Here is a 19,519-nt window from a genome sequence, read left to right on the forward strand (position 1 = left end):
TCATTGTATTTTCTATAAGTGCCACATAGTAGGCACTTAACAAATATGAGAGAAGTCAATGCCTTTCTTCTCTGAATGATTTTTATTCTCTGTTTCAGGAAACCAGCTCAAGTTCTTCACTGCCACTCCTTATCAAGTCATTTTTCAGGCTTCTGCTGCCTGTTTGAGTTTTTCACTCTCTGGAAAAGACCAGAAAACAGGCTCCATAAGTAAGGATAGTCCTTGACCCACCCTCCCCCTACCTTGAAAACTTCCAGGTATTTTTTTATAATCACCCAAGCTCCCCCTCCCTACCTTTTTATAAATCCAGAAACAGGAGCACCAATGCCCTGATTTGATGGCAAGATGATAGTGCTTTAAAGTGTGTAAAAGCACTTTACATATTTTATCAGATTCAAGTCTCACAGTGACTCTTTGAGATAAGTACTCTTGTTGAACCCATTTTATAAATGAAAGAATTCAGTTTGAAAGAGATGCCCAGGGTCAGACAGCAAATGTCTTAGAAGAGACCAGAACTCATTTTTTCTTGACTCCAGATGGAGAGATATCACCTATCTCTCACAGAGGAATTCAAGATGGGGGCAGAAGGGTACAATGGAAAGAGAGCAGAATTTGGAGTCAAGAGAAGTTCAGTTCAAATGTCAACTCTCTCATACATTACCTGAATGATCTTGGGCATGTTATTTCACTTCTGTATGATCTGAGTTTCCTCATATTTAAATAGAAGGGTTTGGACTAGATGACCATTAAAGCATCTACAAGATCTAAGCCCATGATCCTGCAAATCTCAGCTTAGTCATACTCTTAGTGTCCTGGTTCTTCATCTTTTTTTAAAGTAATTTATTTATTTATTTTGAATTATACAATTTTCCCCCTAATCTCGTTTCCCTCCCCCCACCCCCCCACAGAAGGCCGTCTGTTAGTCTTTACACTGTTTCTGTAGTATACATTGATCTAAGTTGAATGTGATGAGAGAGAAATCATATCCTTAAGTAAGAAAAATAAAGTATAAGAAATAGCAAAATTTTATAAGATAAAGGATTTTTTTTAAAAAAAAATAAAGGTAGGGGGCGGCTAGGTGGGGTAGTGGATAAAGCACTGGCCTTAGAGTCAGGAGTACCTGGGTTCAAATCCAGTCTCACACACTTAATAATTACCTAGCTGTGTGGCCTTGGGCAAGCCACTTAACCCCATTGCCTTGCAAAAAAAATTAAAGGTAATAGTTTTTGGTCTTTGTTTAAACTCCACAATTCTTTCTCTGGATACAGATGATATTCTTCATCACAGATACCCAAAAGTTGTGCCTGATTGTTGCACTGATGTAATGAGCATGTCCATTAATATTATCACCCCCATGTTGCTGTTATAGTATGCCATGTTCTTCTGGTTCTGGTCAGCTCATTCAGCTTCAGTTCATGCAACTCCTTCTAGGCTTCCCTGAATTCCCATCCCTCCTGGTTTCTAATAGAAAAATAGTGTTCGATGATATACATATACCACAGTTTATTAGGCCATCCCCAAATTGATGGATATCCCCTCAGTTTCTACTTCTTTGCCAACACAAACAGAGCTACTATGAATAATTTTGTAAAAGTGATGCTTTTACCCTTTTTCATGATCTCTTCAGGGTATGGATCCAGTAGTGGTATAGCTGGATCAAAGGGTATGCACATTTTTGTTGCTCTTTGGGTGTAATTCTAAATTGCTCTCCAGAAAGATTGAATGAGTTCAAAGCTCCACCAACAATGTATTAGTTTCCCATGTTTATCACATCCCTTCTAAAATTGATCATTGTCCTTTCTGATCATACTGTCTAGTCTGAGAGGTATGAGGTGGTATCTCAGAGATGCTTTAATTTACATTTCTCTAATCAGTTATGATTTAGAACAGTTTTTCATATGACTATGGATCGCTTTTATTTCCTCATCTGTAAATTGCCTTTGACCATTTGTCAATTGGGGAATGGCTTGGTTTTTTTTTTAAATTTGACTCATTTCTCTGTATATTTTAGAAATGGGTCCTTTGTCAGAAATACTAGTTATAAAAATTGTTTCCTAATTTACTACATTTCTTTTGATCTTGAATACAGTGGTTTTGTTTGTGCAAAAGTCTTTTAATTTAATGTAATTGAAATTATCTAATGTTTTTAATGATGTTTTCCATCTCTTCCTTGGTCATAAACTGCTTCCCTTTGCATAGATCTGACAGGTAAACTATTCCTTGATCTTCTAGTTTGCTTATAATATTGTTTTTTTATGTCTAAATCCTGTATCTATTTTGATCTTATCTTAGTATGCGGTGTGAGGTGTTGGTCTAATCCAAGTTTCTGTCATACTAACTTCCAATTTTCCCAGCAGTTTTTATAAAAGAGAGAGTTTTTATCCCAATAACTGGACTCCTTGGGTTTATCACACAGCAGGTTACTATTATCATTTCCTGCTATTGCACCTAGTCTATTCAACTGGTCCACCAATCTATTTTTTAGCCAGTACCAAATAGTTTTGATGACTGATGCTTTATAATATAATTTTAGATCTAGTGGGGCTAAGATACGTTCTTTTGCACTTTTTTTCATTAAGTCTCTGAACATTCTTGACTTTTTATTTCTCCATATAAATTTAGTTACAATTTTTTTCTAACTCATTAAAGTAATTTTTTGGAATTTTAATTGGTAGGGAACTAAATAAGTAGTTTAATTCTGGTAAAATTGTCATTTTTGTTATATTAGCTTGGCCAAGCCATGAGTAGTTGATATTTGCCCAGTTATTTAAATGCGATTTTATTTGTGTGCAAAGTGCTTTTCAATTGTTTTCAAAAAGTTTATGAATCTTGCCTTGGCAGGTAGACTCCCAAGTATTTTATATTGTCTGAATTTACTTTGAATGGGATTTCTCTTTCTTGCTCTTCCTGACGAATCTTGCTAGTCATATATAGTAAAGTTGAGGATCTATGAGGATTTATTTTATATCCTGTGACTTTGCTAAAGTTGCTAATTATTTCTAGTCATTTTTTAGATGATTTTTTGGTATGCTCTGGGTATACCATCATGTCATCTGCAAAGAGTGAGAATTTTATCTTTTCCTTCCCAATTCTAATTCCTTCAATTTCTTTTTCTTCTCTAATTGCTGAAGCTAACATTTCTAGTACAATGTGAATAGTAGTGGTGATAATGGGTATCCTTGTTTCCCTCTGATCTTATTGGGAATACTTCTAACCTATCCCCATGGCTTATAGTACTTGTTGAGGATTTCAAATAGATACTACTTTTTATTCTAAGGAACAATCCATTTATTTCTACACTTTCTAGTAGGAATGGGTGATGATGCATTTTTTCAAAAGCTTTTTAAGCAGCTAGTGATATAATCATATGATTTCTGATAGATTTGTTATTGATATAATTAATTATACACACAGTTTTCCTACTATTGAACCAACCCTGCATTCCTGGGATAAATCCTATTTGGTCATAATGTATTATCCTAGTGATAACTTGTTTTAATTGTTTTACTAAGATTTTATTTAAGATTTTTGCATCTATATTCATTAGGGAGATAGGTCTATAATTTTCTTTCCCTGTTTTAACTCTTCCTGGTTTAGGTATCAGCACCATATTGGTGTTGTAGAAAGAGTCAGGCAGAGTTCCATCTTCATCTATTTTTCCAAAGAGTTTGTATAGAATTGGAACCAATTGTTCCTTAAATGTTTGATTGAATTCACATGTGAATCTGTCTGCTCCTGGAGATTTTTTCATAGGGAGTTCAATAATGGCTGTTGAATTTCTTTTTCTGAGATGGGGTTATTTAGGTATTTAATTTCTTCTTCATTTAGCCTGGGCAACTTCTATTTTTGTAAACATTCATCCATTTCACTTAGATTATCAAAGTTATTGGCATAAAGGTGGGCAAAATAATTCTGAATCATTACCTTAATTTCCTCCACATTGGTGGTGAGTTCACCTTTTTCATTTATGATACTAGCAATTTGGTTTTCTTCTTTGCTTTTTTAAATCAAATTAACCAGAGGTTTATCAATTTTATGGTGTTTTCATAAAACCAACTCTTGATTTTATTCATTGGTTCAATAGTTTTCTTGCTTTTGATTCTATTAATTTCTCCTTTAATTCTTAGAATTTTTAACTTGCTATTTAATTGGGGCTTTTAAATTTGTTCTTTCTCTAATTTTCTTAGTTGCATGTTTATTTCATTGACTTCTTCTTTCTCTAATTTATTCACATAAGCATTTAAAAATATAATATATCCCCTGACAGTTGCCTTGGCTTTGCCCTATATGTTTTGGCATGTTGTTTCATTATTGTCATTATCTAGGATGAAATAAGTAATTCTTTTTATAACTTTTGTTTGATCCACTCATTCTTTAAAATGAAGTTATTTATTTTCCAATTAGATTTGGGTCTATGTCTCCCTGGCCCAATATTGCATTTGATTTTTATTGCATTATGATCCAAGAAAGTAGTATTCACTATTTCTGCTTTTTTGCAATTTATTATTATGTGTTCTTGCCCTAGTGTATATGGTCAATTTTTTGTACTGAAGCCATGTACTGCAGAGAAAAAAAGTATATTCCTTTCTATCCCCATTCAATTTCCTCCATAGGTCTATCATGTCTAGGTTTTCTAACAATCTATTTACCTCCTTAACTTCTTCCTTGTTTATTTTATGCTTAGAGCTATCTAAATCTGAGCACTGGAGGTTGAGGTCTTCCACTAGTAGAGTTTTGCTATCTATGTCTTCCTGTAATTCCTTCAACTTCTCCTCTAAGAATTTGGATCCTGGGGCACATAGATGGTCCAGTGAATAGAGCACCAGCCCTGGCATCAGGAGTACCTGAGTTCAAATCTGGCCTCAGATACTTCATAATTACCTAGCTGCATGGCCTTGGGCAAGCTACTTAACCCCCATTGCCTTCCGAAAACCAAAAAAAAAAAAAAAAGAATTTGGATGCTATACAATTTGGTGCATACATATTCAGTATTGAAATTGCTTCATTGTCTATGGTACCTTTTAGGAGGATATAGTTTCCTTCCTTATCTCTTTTAATGATATCTATTTTTGCAGCTGCTTTGTTTGAGATAAGGACTGCTACCCTTTCTTTTTTCACTTCAGCTGAAGCAAAATATATTTTGCTCCAACCTTTTATCTTTACTCTATATATATCTCTCTGCTTCAAATGAATTTCTTATAAGCAGCATATTGTACAATTCTGATTTTTAATCTACTCTCTTATTTGTTTATATTTTAAGGGAGAGTTCATCCCATTCACATTCAAAGTTATAATTACTAACTTTTTATTGCCTTCCATGTTATCTTCCCTCTGTTTGTATTTTCCCCTTTTTTCATTTTATCCATATTCCCCAGTATTTTGTTTCTGAATACCACCACCTTCAGTGTGTTTGCCCTCCTATATCCAAGCCCCCTCCCACTTTCTTTCCCATTTCCCTTTGCCCCTTCTTCTTTCACTTCCTTCTGTTGGTTCCCCTTTTCCTCCCCCCTCCCCTTCCCCCTTTTAATACTTGAAAGGTAATATAGATTTCTTAACTTCTTAACTTAACTGAGTGTATGTATGTATGTTAACTTTAAGTCAAATCTGATGAAAGTAAGCTTCGGGAAGTTCTCACCACCTCCCTTCTTCCCCTGTATTGCAATAGGTCCTTTGTACCTCTAAATGTAATGAGATTTACCCCATTCAGTCTCTTCCATCTTCCCATCTCTTTTCTGTCCCCCTTTTTAAGGAGGTATTGTTTTAAATCCTTCTATCTGAGTCACAGAAAAGTCATGAGTGTCCATCACTTCTGGCTAAGTACATTCTCTCTAATAGAATTACAATTCTGAAGAGTTATTAGAGACTTTCTCCCAGCTGGGGATATAACTAGTTTCATCTTATTGGATAGCAGTTTCACAAATAAGTCATGAGTGCCATCACTTCTGGTTAAATATATTCTCAGGTAGGGATATAACCAGTTTCATCTTATTGGATAGCAAGGTTTTTTTTTCTTTACCCTTTTTTTAAACCTTTTCATGTATCTCTTGAGTCTCCTGTTTGAAATCCAAATTTTCTATTAAGGTCTGGTCTTTTCATCAAGAAAAGTTGGAAGTTTCCTATTTCATTAAATATCCATCTTTTCCCCTGGAAGAAAAGGCTCAGTTTTGCCAGATAATAAATTCTTGGCTGCATTCCAAGCTCCCTTTCTTTTCGAAATATCACATCCCAGGCCCTTCAATCCATTAATGTTGATGCAGCCAGGTCTTCTGTAACCTTACTGTGGCTCCTTGGTGTCTAAATTGTTTCTTTCTGGCTGCTTTCAGGATTTCTCTTTTATCTGATAGTTCTGGAATTTGGCTACGATATTCCTTGGTGTTTTCATTTGGGGATCACTTTCTGGAGGGGATCAATGTATTCTTTCAATAACTATGCCCTCTGCTTCCATAATGTCAGGACAATTTTCCATCACTAAATCCTGTAATATTAAGTCCAGGCTTTTTTTCCCTCTACAATATTTTCAGAGAGACCAGTAATTCTTAAGTTGTCCCTCCCACTTCTATTCTCTGGGTCAGCAGTTTTGCTGATGAGGTGTTTTACATTTTCTTCTATATTTTTTTTTATTTTTTGGTTTTGTTTAACAGATTCTTGTTGTCTCATGAAGTCATCAATTTATACCAACTCCATTCATTTTTTTAAAAGAAGAATTTTCTTCATTTACCTTTTGCAACTCCTTTTCCAATTGGCCAATTCTATTTTTGAAAGAGTTTTCCATTTGACCACTGGAGATTTTTGAGAGAATTATTTTCTTTTTGCATTTGTCCAGTTGTATTTTCCAAGGATTTGTTTTCTTATTGCAAGGTGTTAATCTTCTCTTGGGTTTCTTTTCCCACATTTTCCAATTGATTTTTAAACTTCTTCCTGATTTCTTCAATGAAGTCTTTCTGTGCTGGAGACTAAATCATATTCTTCTCAGAGGTTCTAGATCTCTCTGAGTTAGGTTCTTTATCTTCTAAGAATTTTTCTATGGACCCTCCTTTCTGATGGTCTTTCTTCATTTTCCTAAGGTCTTGTGTTGGGTGTGGGGCTAGTTCACAGAGGTTTGGTGTTGGGAATCCCTAGAGTTGGATCTTAAACTGAGTTTAAGAACTCCAAGTGGGCTGGCCAGTAGGGAGTCCTACAGGCTTTGCTCACTTGCCTTAGTAACTCCAAGTGGGATGGACAGTAGGGGGTGCTAGAGGCTTTGCTCACTGAGTTTAATAACTTCACATGGGCTGGCAAGTATGGGGTGCTGGTTGTTTTCTCTGGAGTTTCTGTGACCTTGATTTGAGGCCCTTTTCCCTTGGCCTAGAGGGTGTGTGTGAAGCTGCTGGATCCTTTTATCCTTGAACAGTGTGGACTATGCCTTGGTGTGAGGTAATTACTCTCCCTATTCAAAGCTAAGGGAGCTCTACTGCCCACACCTGAGGGGGGTGGGGTGGGGAGTGAGGAGGAAGTGGGCTGTTACTGTGTCTGTTCTGGGAAGAAGCTTCAGCTGAAATGAAGTTATGGAATCTGAGGTCCTCCAGACCAGAGGAGCCCAGTTATTCGATGTCTGCAACAATCCTGCACTGAAACTTGCCCTCCAGCCCTGTTGGTAAGCGCAGACCTTCAGTCCCACAGCCAACTCATCTGCATCCAGTTGGCTCTTGGACTGCACGGCTCCCACAGTCAATGCCTCCACAACTGATCCTAGGCTGATCTGGCTCTTGCCTGTCCTGGCAGGTTCTCTGCTCTATGCTCTCTGGTCCCAGCTCACTCACAATCCCTGAAGACAAACCTTGAGGTAGATGTTCTTCTCCTAGCTTCTTTTTCTGTTTTTTTTTTCAATCAGATTTTTGTTAAGAGGTTTGTTTCATATTATTTCTGAGGGGAAACCAGGAGACCTTAGCACAGTGCTTATCTTCTCTCTGCCATCTTGGCCAGAAGTCCTCCCCATCTTTTTAAAAATTTGTTTGTTTTTTCCAACTACATGTAATGGTAGTTTTAACTAATCATTTTTTTGGTTATGTTTTGAGTTTTATGTCTTTTCTCCCTCTCCCTGACAGAAAGCAGTCTAAGATCTATATTTATAATCATGCTAAACATAGATCCATATTGAACATATTGTGAGAGAAGAATCAGATCCAAACAAAAGAAAGAAAGCCTTAGAGAGAGAGAAATGACATAATACATAAGACAATTTTTAGAAATTGAAAATAATAATCTTTGATCTTCATTTACACTCCAGAGTTCCATTTCTGGATGTAGAAGATATTTTCCATCACAAGTCTTTTAAAACCGTCTTTGATTATTGTGCTGCTGAAATGAACAAGCCCATCATGTTTGATCATCACCTCATATTGTTGTTAAGGTATATAAGGTTCTTCTGGTTCTGCTCACTCAGCAGCATCACTCAGCAAATCTATTCAGGCTTTTCTGAAATTCTACCCCTCATAATTTTTTATAGAACAACAGTCTTCCATCATATATATATATATATACATATATATATATATGTATATATATATATATATATATCACAGTTTGCTCAGTCATTCCCCAATTGATAGGTTTCACCCAATTTCAAATTCTTTACCACTACAAAAAAAAGAGCTGCTATCAATATTTTTGTACATGTGGGATTCTTACCCTTTTCCATGATCTCTTCAAGATACAGACCCAGGAATGTTATTGTTAGATCAAAGTGTATGTACATTTTTTATTGCCCTTTGGACACAATTCCAAATTGCTCTCCAGAAAAGTTGGATCAGTTCACAATTCCACCAACAATGCATTAGTGATTCTGTTTTCCCACATCCCCTCCAACATTGATCATTTTCCTTTCTAGTAATATTGACCAATATAACAGGTGTGTGGTGGCCCCTCAGAGATGTTTTAATTTGCATTTCTCCATTTAATAATGTTTTGGAGCAATTTGCTTTGATTTCTTTTTCGGAGAATTGCCTTTCTTTATCCTTTGATCATTTATCAATGGGGAAATGACTTTTTTTTATAAATTTGACTCAGTTCTCTATATATCTTAGTAATGAGTCCTTTGTCTGAAACACGAGTTGTAAAAATTATTTCCTAACTTACTATATTCATTTTAATTCCTTGATTGCAATGGTTTTGTTAGTGCAGACACTTTTTTAATTTAAAGTAATCAAATTTGTCCAGTTTATTTTTTTATAATGTTCTCTATCTTTTCTTTGGTCATAAACTGTTCCTCTTTCCATAGATCTGACAGGTAAACTATTCATTGTTCTTCTAATTGGCTCATGATATTACCTTTTGTGGCTAAATCCTACACCTATTTTGGCCTCATCTTGGGTATAGGGTGTTAAATGCTGGTCTATGCATAGTTTTTGACCTTGCTATCTTCCAGTTTTTCCAGCAGTTTTAATCAAAAAGTGAGTTTTTATCCCAGAAACTAAAATATCTAGGTTTATCAAACAGTAGATTACTATAGTCATTTAATACTGTTTCTTTTGTATCTAGTCTATTCCACCAATTCATTACTCTGTTTCTTAGCTAGTACCAAACAGTTTTGATGACTGATAATATAATTTTAGGTCTGGTATGGTTAGGCCACCCTCCTTTACATTTTTTTCAGTAATTCATTTGATATTCTTGACTTTTTCTTCCTCCATATGAATTTAATTACTATTTTTTCTAGCTCATTAAAGTAATTTTTGAAAGATTGATTGGTGTGGCAATAAATAAGCAATTTGATATAGGTAGAATTGTCATTTTTATTATATTAGCTTGACCTACCCTTGTGTAGTCGACATTTTCCAGTTATTTAAATTTGATTTTATTCGTGTGAAAAGTGTTTTATAGTTGTTTTCATAGAGCTTCTTAGTCTTCCTTGGTGGATAGATTCCCAAGTATTTTATGTTTTTTAAATGAGATTTCTCTTTCTATCTCTTGCTGCTGTATCTTGTTAATAATATATAGAAATGCTGAGGATTTATGTGGGTTTATTTTATGTCCTGTAACTTTGCTAAAGTTGCCTTTTTTATCAACATTTGTCTCTCCTGGATCTATTTTTCAAGGCAGTTGTTTTACCACTTAGGTATTTTATATTTTCTCCTATTTTTTTTATTTTGTTTAACAGATTCTTGGTGTCTCATGAAGTAATCAGCTTCCACAGATTCCAATCTATTTTTCACATAAGAATTTTCTCCATTTATCTTTTGCCAAATAAAGGAAAATAAAAGGGAATGTGAAAGGAAAGTATGTAACATAACTATGCATGTGGATAAATGTTGAAAGACTTAGATAACATATAATTGGAAAAATAAAATAAATATTAAAAAACGAAGGACAGAAATCTACTATGATTCAGTAAGGTTTTGAAATGGATTTATATTTGAAAAATCACAACCCTGTTTATATACAAAAAAAATAAAGTCTTTGTGCTATAGAATTCATGACTGCATATTTAGTTACATTGAGTCATTTGATAAGATGAACTCCTTGTAGTTACTCTAGTTTTCTGGGATTATCCATATTGGTTATTATGTCTTCCAGTCATTTCCATATAAAAGGAGCATAAATGATTTTTAAATTTAATTGTATTTTATATTCAGTTCCAAATTCTCTCCCTCTCCCCTTTCTCTCCCCTACTTGTTAAGAAAGAAAGAAAAGTAAAACCCAATGCAAATTTGGGTATTCAAGCAAAAGAAATTCCCATGTTACCACTACTGGGTCTATACCCTGAAGAGATTGTGAGAAAGGGTAAAAACATCACTTGCACAAAAACATTTATAGCAGCTCTGTTTGTGGAATTGGAAATTGAATGAATGTCCATCAATTGAGGAATGGCTGAACAAATTTTGGTATATGTACATTATGGAACACTATTGTTCTATAAGAAATCAAGAGGGATGAAATTTAGAGAAGCCTGGGAAGACTTGCATGAATTGATGTTGGGTGAGAGGAGCAGAGCCAGAAGAACATTGTACACCCTAACAACAACATGGGGGTGATAATCAACCTTAATAGATTTTTCTCATTTCATCAATGCAATAATCAAGGACAATTTTAGAGTACCTGCAATGAAGAATACCATCTGTATCTAGAGAAAGAACTGTGGAGTTTAAACAGATCAAAGTCTATTACCTTCAATTTTTTAAAAAGGGTCTTATGTGCTACATAACTTTGCTATCTCTAATATTTCATTTTCTCCTCAAGGTTATGATTTCTCTCTCAACACATTCAATTTGGATCAATGTATGGAATGGAAACAATGTAAAGATTATCAAACTGCCTTTGGTGGGGAGTGGGGGAGGGAAGCAAAAGTGGGGGGGGAAGTGTAAAATTCAAAATCTTACAAACATGAAAACTACTATTATATATAATTGGAAAACAAAATATTTTTTAAAAAGAAAGACATTAAAGAAATTAAAATTTCAAAAAAATTAAATTCTTATATTAGCCAGAATCATAGATTTAAAGGTAGAATTCCTGCAGGTCATATGGATAATAATGAACAAAGGCACCCTAATCTGGCACTCTCCTAAATGTGTGGGGATGGGTTCTGCTGTTCTGCTATTCCTCTCTCTTGGAACTCATTCCTTCCCTCCCTTTAGGATTAGATTTTCTTCACTTTTCTCAGGTTGAGTAAACATCCTCAACTAGACTGTAAATTGTTTCAAGGCAGAGACCACTTCACCTGTGTCTCTTCATACTCCTTGGTACCCCACTTTTCACCCTTAGTGTCCCAAAAATGTTTAATGATGTATCCACATGAGGTCTGTCAATTTTACATAAGGGAAACATCCAGGCAGCCCAGGGAATTACTCAATTTGCCTGTCTTTTCACAATAATTAGATTTTTATCAGGGAGAAAACTTTTTCATAGATAGGATTAGGTCATAGATTTAGAAAAGGGAGGGGGTTTGAGAGATAACATAGTCTTTTTCAATCTCAACCTTTTTGGTTGAGACCTCTCTACACTCTTTTTTTTTTATTAGGGGAGAGAGGTAATTGCCTAGAACCACATAGCTAGTACATTTTTAATAATGATAGAGGGACATATATCTCCTCCTCCTAAGAACTTTTGTTTATAAGGGTTATATCTATTGATATTTTCCATATTAAAAATATAAACATCTTAGAATTATTATGAAATTATTGAATAACAGATCCCCTAAAATGACTTTTGGGACTATACTTTGAGAAACACTGCTTTAATCCCATCCCTCTCCCTCCTTGTCCCTCACCCCCTTATACAGAAGAAACTAAGATTCATGAATTTAAGGATCTTACTCAAGGTTTCACCATGAGATGAGCTGGGTTTGAAACCCACGTTCTATGACCCCAAATCAAAGGTTTTTTCTACTGCTCTCCCACCTCTGATTTTTAGAATCCCCCCCTCAAAACTCTAGTCAAATGTGAATCCCTTCTATATGAAACCTTTCACTATTCTTCCCTTCCACTACCCTTTGTTAGTAGCACCACTCTGTTATCTTGCATTTTCCCTGTCTATATTTTGACTATACTTATTAATATAATTTTGGACTATGCAAAAAAGTTGCTTGCTTCATTTCTTTCTCACTTGCCTTAATCACTGACATAAAGGGTCTTACCCTCCCAACAACTTTTTTCTTCTTTTTTTTTGGAAGTTGTCATTCTTGGCCTCTTTGTCTCATCTCATGGGCATTATCTCCATTAAACTGAGATATGGAAAAGACCTAGAGTCAAGGTTTCCAATTGCTTCCAGGGCCATCTTTAGTTATATCTGGCCATTGGACCCAGATGACTCCAAAGGAGAAAGTGAGGCATGGTGACTTTATACAGTATCCCCTCACCCAAACCCAATTCACTTGCTTGTCATGGCATTCACCTCCCTGATGTCATGGTCTTCAAGCATCATTAACCCCTCACTTAAATCCAACTCATTTGCAAGTCACAGCATCATTTCCCTCATGTCATGGTCTTCTTCCAAAATGAAGGACAAACAACAGCAACTTATTAATGTATATATGGTACTTCCAATAGAGAATAAGCTCCCAGAGGGCAGGAATTAATATTTTTTTCTTTTTAATGAGGAAACTTAGGTGGTACAGTGGATAGAGGTTTTCCATTAGAGCCACAAGGATTTGAATTCACATCCAGATTTAAATACTTCCTACCTGTGTGATCCTGGGCAAGATAATTAACTTCTATTTGACTAGATTTCCTCAACTGTAAAGGGGGGGGGTAATCATAGCCCCTATCTCCCAAGGTCTTTATTGTAAGGATCGAGCAGGATAATATTTGTAAAGTGTAAGCCCTTCAAGGCATCACTTCAACTGTTTCTCTTCACATTCCTTGGCACCCTACTTTTCACCCTTTGTGCACAATGCCTCACACACATAGGGACTATATAATTACTAGCTATTATTATTTTGGTCTTTGAGTTCTCAGGACTCAATGTTTGACCTATAATAAGACTTAATAAATTTTTGTTATTTGGTTGATAGTGAATGACTTTCTTTTCACTAGACCTAGTCCTCCTTGACTCTATTGAGTCTGTCTTTTTAGAAATCTTTTCAAAGTTCCTCCCCAACCTGGAATGACTTGGAATGGTAACACAAGAGTCACTTTGCTTCTTTCTTCTTACAGGTAAACAGAAGATATCTAATACTGATCAGTTCTCAGGAAGATTTTTAGAAATCAGCAGGAGAGAATTCTTTGTACCTGATGACCCCTGCCTAGAGGCCCAAGAAAAGTTGCGAGAAATGTGTCGAGTTATGTAAGCCTCTTTCAGGGGATGGAAGGTTGGGATGGAAGTAGAACCCTTGAGGCCAGAAGTAAAAGAGGTAGCTGGCAGTATCCCCACACAAAAACAATGAGAAGAGGTCTCAGGAAAAGTAACATCCAGGATCTATCCTACTGCTGAATTGGTGTAGGGTAAACAGAGATAGAAGCATTTTTAAGGTCAGATCTGTGCTAAGGTCAGATCTGTGTATTTTTCAGGGAACATACCTGAAACATACCTGACAAATGAGATTATAATTAGAAGAGTTTACTTTCAGCACACCCATGTCCCATCCCACATTCTCTCTTAGAAAGAATAGCTAATGTTAGACATCCAGTAAATGGAGAGTAGGCAACTTCTTCAATAAACAGGACCAGAACAACCTGTGGAAGAATGGATCCTTAAAATTGCAGTCTTACTGAGTGAGGGGATATTGTATAAAGTCACCATGCCTCACTTTCTCCTTTGGAGCCGTCCGGTTCCAATGGCCATATATGCCTTAAGATGGCCCTGTAAGATTACTGATTTCTAGTGCATTTTGTTGCTATTTTCTAAGCATCTCAACAATGAGGCAGATAGAGTCTTAGACCTGGAGTTAGGAAGATCTGATTCAAATACCATTTGAGATATATATCAGTTGTATGATCTTGGATAAGGTTAATTTCTATCAGCCTCCTAATATGCTTTGCAAAATTCCAAGAGTTATATAAATACTAACAATTATTTTTTTTGGCTTTATAGGTTTTATTTATTTTGAGTTTTACAATTTTCCCCCATTCTTGATTCCTTCCCCCCACGCCCCACAGAAGGCATTCTGTTAGTGTTTACATTGTTTCCATGGTATACATTGATCTCAGTTGAATGTGATGACAAAGAAATCATATTCTTAGGGAAGAAAAATAAGGTATGAGATAGTAAAATTGCATAATAATATAATGCCTTTTTTCTGATTTGATAGTAATAGTCTTTGGTCTTTGTTCAAAGTCCATAGTTCTTTCCCTGGATACAGATAGTATTCTCTATTGTAGATAGCTCAAAATTGTTCCTAGTTGTTGCACTGAAGGGATGAGCAAGTCCATCAGGGTTGTACATCAGGGTGTACAATGTTTTTCTGGTTCTGCTCATCTCACTCAGCCTCAGTTCATGCAAAATTTCCAGGCTTCCCTGAATTCCCTTCCCTCCTGGTTTCATTCTTCTTTAAAAAAGATTTTATTTATTTTGAGTTTTACAATTTTTCCCCCAATCTTACTTCCCTCCCCCCCCCACAGAAAGCCAATTTGTCAGTCTTTACTTTGTTTTCATGTTGCACATTGATCCAAATTGAGTGTGATGAGAGAGAAATCATATCCTTAAGAATGAAACAAAAAGTATGAGATAACAAGATCAGACAATAAGATATCTGTTTTTTTTATGTAAATTAAAGGGAATAGTCCCTGAACTTTGTTTGAACTCCACAGTTCTTTCTCTGGATACAGATGGTATTCTCCATTGCAGACAGCCCAAAATTGTCCATGATTGTTGCACTGATGGAATGAGCAAGTCCATCAAGGTTGATCATCACCCTCATGTTGCTGTTAGGGTATACAGTGTTTTTCTGGTTCTGCTCATCTCACTCAGCATCAGTTCATGCAAATCCCTCCAAGCTTCCCTGAATTCCCATCCCTCCTGGTTTCTAATAGAACAATAGTGTTCCATGACATACATATACTACAGTTTGTTAAGCCATTCCCCAATTGAAGGACATTAACTTAATTTCCAATTTTTAGCCACCACAAACAGGGCTGCTATAAATATTTTTGTACAAGTGTTGTTTTTACCCCTTTTTATCATCTCTTCAGGACTACCATTTATTATTAGTGATTTTGATTTTCAGTTCCAAATTCTACCTCTTTCTTTTACCCTACCCTTTGAGAAGGTAAGAAATATAGTACCCATTACATATATAAAATCATGCAAAACATATTTTCATATTAGCTATGTTGTGTAGGAGGAAATGGGAGAAACAAGAAAAATAAAGTTTGAAAACTATGTTTCATTGTACACTCAGAATTCCCCAATCTCTGTGGAGATGTATAGCACTTTAGTTTTTATCATGAGTTTTTTGGAAATCTCTTTGCATCATTGTATTGATTAGAATAGCTAAATCTTTCGTATTTGATCATTGTTTCAGTATATCTGTTCTCCTGGTTCTGCTCACTTCACTTTGCATCAGCTCATTTAAGTGTTCCCAATTTTTTCTGAAAGTACTCTGCTCATCATTTGCTAGATCAAAGGGTATGGCACATTTTTGTTGCCCTTGGAGCATAGTTCCAAACTGCTCTCCAGAAAGGTTGGATGAGTTCACAGCTCCACCAACAATATATTAGTGTCCCAGATTTCCCACAACCCTTCCAACACTGATCATTGTCCTTTCTGGTCATATTGGCCAGTCTGAGAGGTATGAGGTGGTACCTCAGCATGCTTTAATTGGCATTTCTCTAATAAGCAATGATTTAGAGCATTTTTTCATGAATATGGATCACTTTGATCTCCTTATCTATAAATTGCCTTTGCATATCCTTTGATCATTTGTCAATTGGCAAATGGCTTTTTTATTAAAAATTTGACTCAATTCTCTGTATATTATAGAAATGAGTCCTTTCTCAGACATATTAGCTGTAAAGATTGTTTCCCAGTTTACTACATTTCTTTTGATCTTGGTTACAATGGTTTTGTCTGTGCAAAAACTTTTAATTTAAAATCATCTAGTTTGTTTTTAGTGATGTTCTCTAGCTCTTCCTTAGTCATAAACTGCTTCCCTTTCCATAGATCTGACAGGTAAACTACTCCTTGATCTTATAGTTTGCTTATAATATTGCTGTTTATGTCTAAATCCTGTATCCATTTTGATCTTATCTTGGTATAGGGTGTGAGGGGTTGGTCTAATCTAAGTTTCTTCCATACTAACTTCCAATTTTCCCAGCAGTTTTTTATCAAAGAGAGAGTTTTTAATCCCAATAACTGGACTCTTTGGGTTTATCAAACAGCAGATTACTAGAATTGTTTCCTGCTATTGCACCTAGTCTATTCCACTGATTCAGCACTCTATTTCTTAGCCAATACAAGACAGTTTTGATGACTGATGCTTTATAATATAATTTTAGATCTGGTAAGGCTAAGCCACCTTCTTTTGCACTTTTTTTCACTGAATCCCTGGAAATTTTTGACTTTTTATTTCTCCATACAAATTTACCTACAAATTTTTTGAACTCATTAAAGTAATTTTTTGGAATTTTGATTGGTAGGGCACTAAAGAATAGTTTAGTTTTGGTAGAATTGTCATTTTTATTATATTAGCTCAACCTATTCATGAGCAGTTGATGTTTGCCTAGTAATTTAAATCTGATTTTATTTGTGTGTGTGAAGTGTTTTATAATTGTTTTAAAAAAATTCCTGAGTCTGCCTTGGCAAATAGATTCCCAGGCATTTTATATTGTCTGAGGTTACTTTGAATGGGATTTCTCTTTCTAGCTCTTCCTTCTGTATCCTGCTAGTCATCTATAGAAAAGTTGAGGATTTATGAGGGTTTATGTTATATCCTGCAACTTTGCTAAAGTCTGCTCATTTCTTGTAGCACAAGTTTTCCAACACAATCATATACCACAACTTGTTCAGTCATTCCCCAACTGATGGACATCCCTTCAATTTCCAATCATTTGCAACTATCACAAAAAGAGCTGCTAAAAATATATTTGTACATTTTTTTCTTTTCCTTTGATCTCTTTGGGATATATACCTAGTAATAGTAGTTTTGCTGAGTCAAAGGGTATGCACAGTTTTATAGCTCTTTGGACATAATTCCAAATTGTCTTTAAGAATGGTTAGGCTAGTTCACAACTCTACCAACAGTGGATAAGTGTACCTATTTCCCAACATTCCTCCTAGCATTTTTCATTTCCCCCCCTCCTTCATCTAATTGTTAGTCAATTTGATAGATGTGAGATGATAACCTCAAAGTTTTAATTTACCTTTCTTTAATAATAAGTGATTTAGGGCATTTTTTCATTTAACTATTAGTAACTTTGACTTCTTCTTTTGAAAACTACCTGTTCATAACCTTTTGACTATTTAGCAATTGGGGAATGGCTCTTATTTTTATAATTTTGACTCAATTCCTCACATATTTCAGATATGAGATTTTTACTAAAGAAACCTGCTATAACAATGTTTTCTCAGGGCGGCTAGGTGGTGTAGTGGATAAAGCACCGGCCCTGGAGTCAGGAGTATCTGAGTTCAAATCCAGTCTCAGACACTTAATAATTACCTAGCTGTATGGCCTTGGGCAAGCCACTTAACCCCGTTTGCCTTGCAAAAAAAAAAAGTAAAAAAAATGTTTTCTCAGTTTCATGCTTTTTCTTTAATTTTTGATACATTGGTTTTGCTTGTGTAAAAAGTTTCAATTTAATGTAATCAAAATTTTGCATTTAATCTCCCATGTGCTGCTTTATCTTTCATTTGGTCATTAACTCTTCCCATATTCATGGAACAGATAAATTTTTTTCTACCTTCCCCTAATTTGCTTATTATAATCCCTATAGCTCTAAATTATATAGTCATTTTATTCTTATCTTGATATATAGTTAGTTCTTGGTCATGTCTATATTTTGTCAGAATGGTTTCCAGTTTTCCCAGAGTTTTTTTTTTTGTTTAATGGTACATTCTTATTTCATTAACTTGGATCTTTAAGGTTTTCATACACTTGGTTACTATGGTCATTTATGTTGTTGTATTTGTTGTTATTCAGTAATTTTAAGTTCCTAGAGGAATTTCCTCCTTCAGTTCATTTTACAAATGAGAAAACTAAAGCAAACTAGGGTTAACAGACTTGTCCAGGGTCACATAACTAGGGTCTGAGGTTAGATTTGAACTCAAAATTTTTTTATTCAAATCCCAGTATTCTATCCATTCTACCATCTAACTGCCCCATAATATATTTCTATATATTATGTACTTAATCTATTTTATTAATCAAACATTCTGTTTTTTATTTGATACCACATAGTTTCAATGATTACTACTTTTTAGTATAATATGAAATCTTATACAGTTTGTTTGTTTTATTTTTGCAAGGCAATGGGGTTAAGTGACTTGCCCAAGGTCACAAAGTTAAGCAAGTATTAAGTTTCTGCCTGAATTGGAACTTAGGTCCTCCTGACTCCAGGGCTGGTGCTCTATCCACTGTACCACCTAGCTGCCCCAATATCTTATACTGTTGGGCTCCATCTCTTCACATTATTTTCATTGATTTCTTTGACAATATTGGTCATTTGTTCATCGAGATGAATTCTATCATTTTGAAGGAGTAAGGGCAGGGACTCCCTGAGCTCTCACAAATTCTCCAAAATCTTTAAAATAATATCCTAAATTGAATTTTGGAATAGTAGGACTAACAAAAAGTCAAGGTAAAACAATTTTCCAGTCCAGGACAACTTAAGAAATCAGCAGGAAAGGCTGATCTTAGCAGGGTAGTGATTGGACTTAGATCCCATCATAGTCTGAGCAGTATAAGCCCCAACAGGATGCCAGCATCAGGCTTTGCTGGCAGTTGAGCAGCTACAGCTGCAACTTTGGGAGCTGTCAGCCCACATTTGATAAGGGTATTGCAAAACTAGTCATAAGAAGATTACAGGAAACCCTTTGTTGGCACTAGGTTCAGGACTCTGTTGTGTTATCCAACCGAAGTTTGAGGTTGCTGTTCCAACATAAGACTAACAGT

General features: G+C 35.3%; 1 protein-coding gene across 4 annotated transcripts in view; it reads left to right on the forward strand.

Annotated features, from left to right (window-relative positions):
• The window catches only part of C8H3orf20 (chromosome 8 C3orf20 homolog), a 138,949-nt gene that overhangs the window by 32,420 nt on the left and 87,010 nt on the right, over positions 1–19,519 (forward strand). For 3 of the 4 annotated variants that reach the window (XM_074198478.1, XM_074198479.1, XM_074198476.1), the window contains exons 5-6: positions 99–209; positions 13,629–13,758. In XM_074198478.1, the coding sequence (XP_074054579.1) occupies positions 99–209; positions 13,629–13,758 (241 nt within the window). The remainder of the gene's footprint in view (positions 1–98; positions 210–13,628; positions 13,759–19,519) is intronic. The other variant, XM_074198477.1, reaches the window with a different exon arrangement.

The sequence above is a fragment of the Macrotis lagotis genome, chromosome 8 (genome assembly GCF_037893015.1).
Source record: "Macrotis lagotis isolate mMagLag1 chromosome 8, bilby.v1.9.chrom.fasta, whole genome shotgun sequence".
NCBI lineage: Eukaryota > Metazoa > Chordata > Mammalia > Peramelemorphia > Peramelidae > Macrotis > Macrotis lagotis.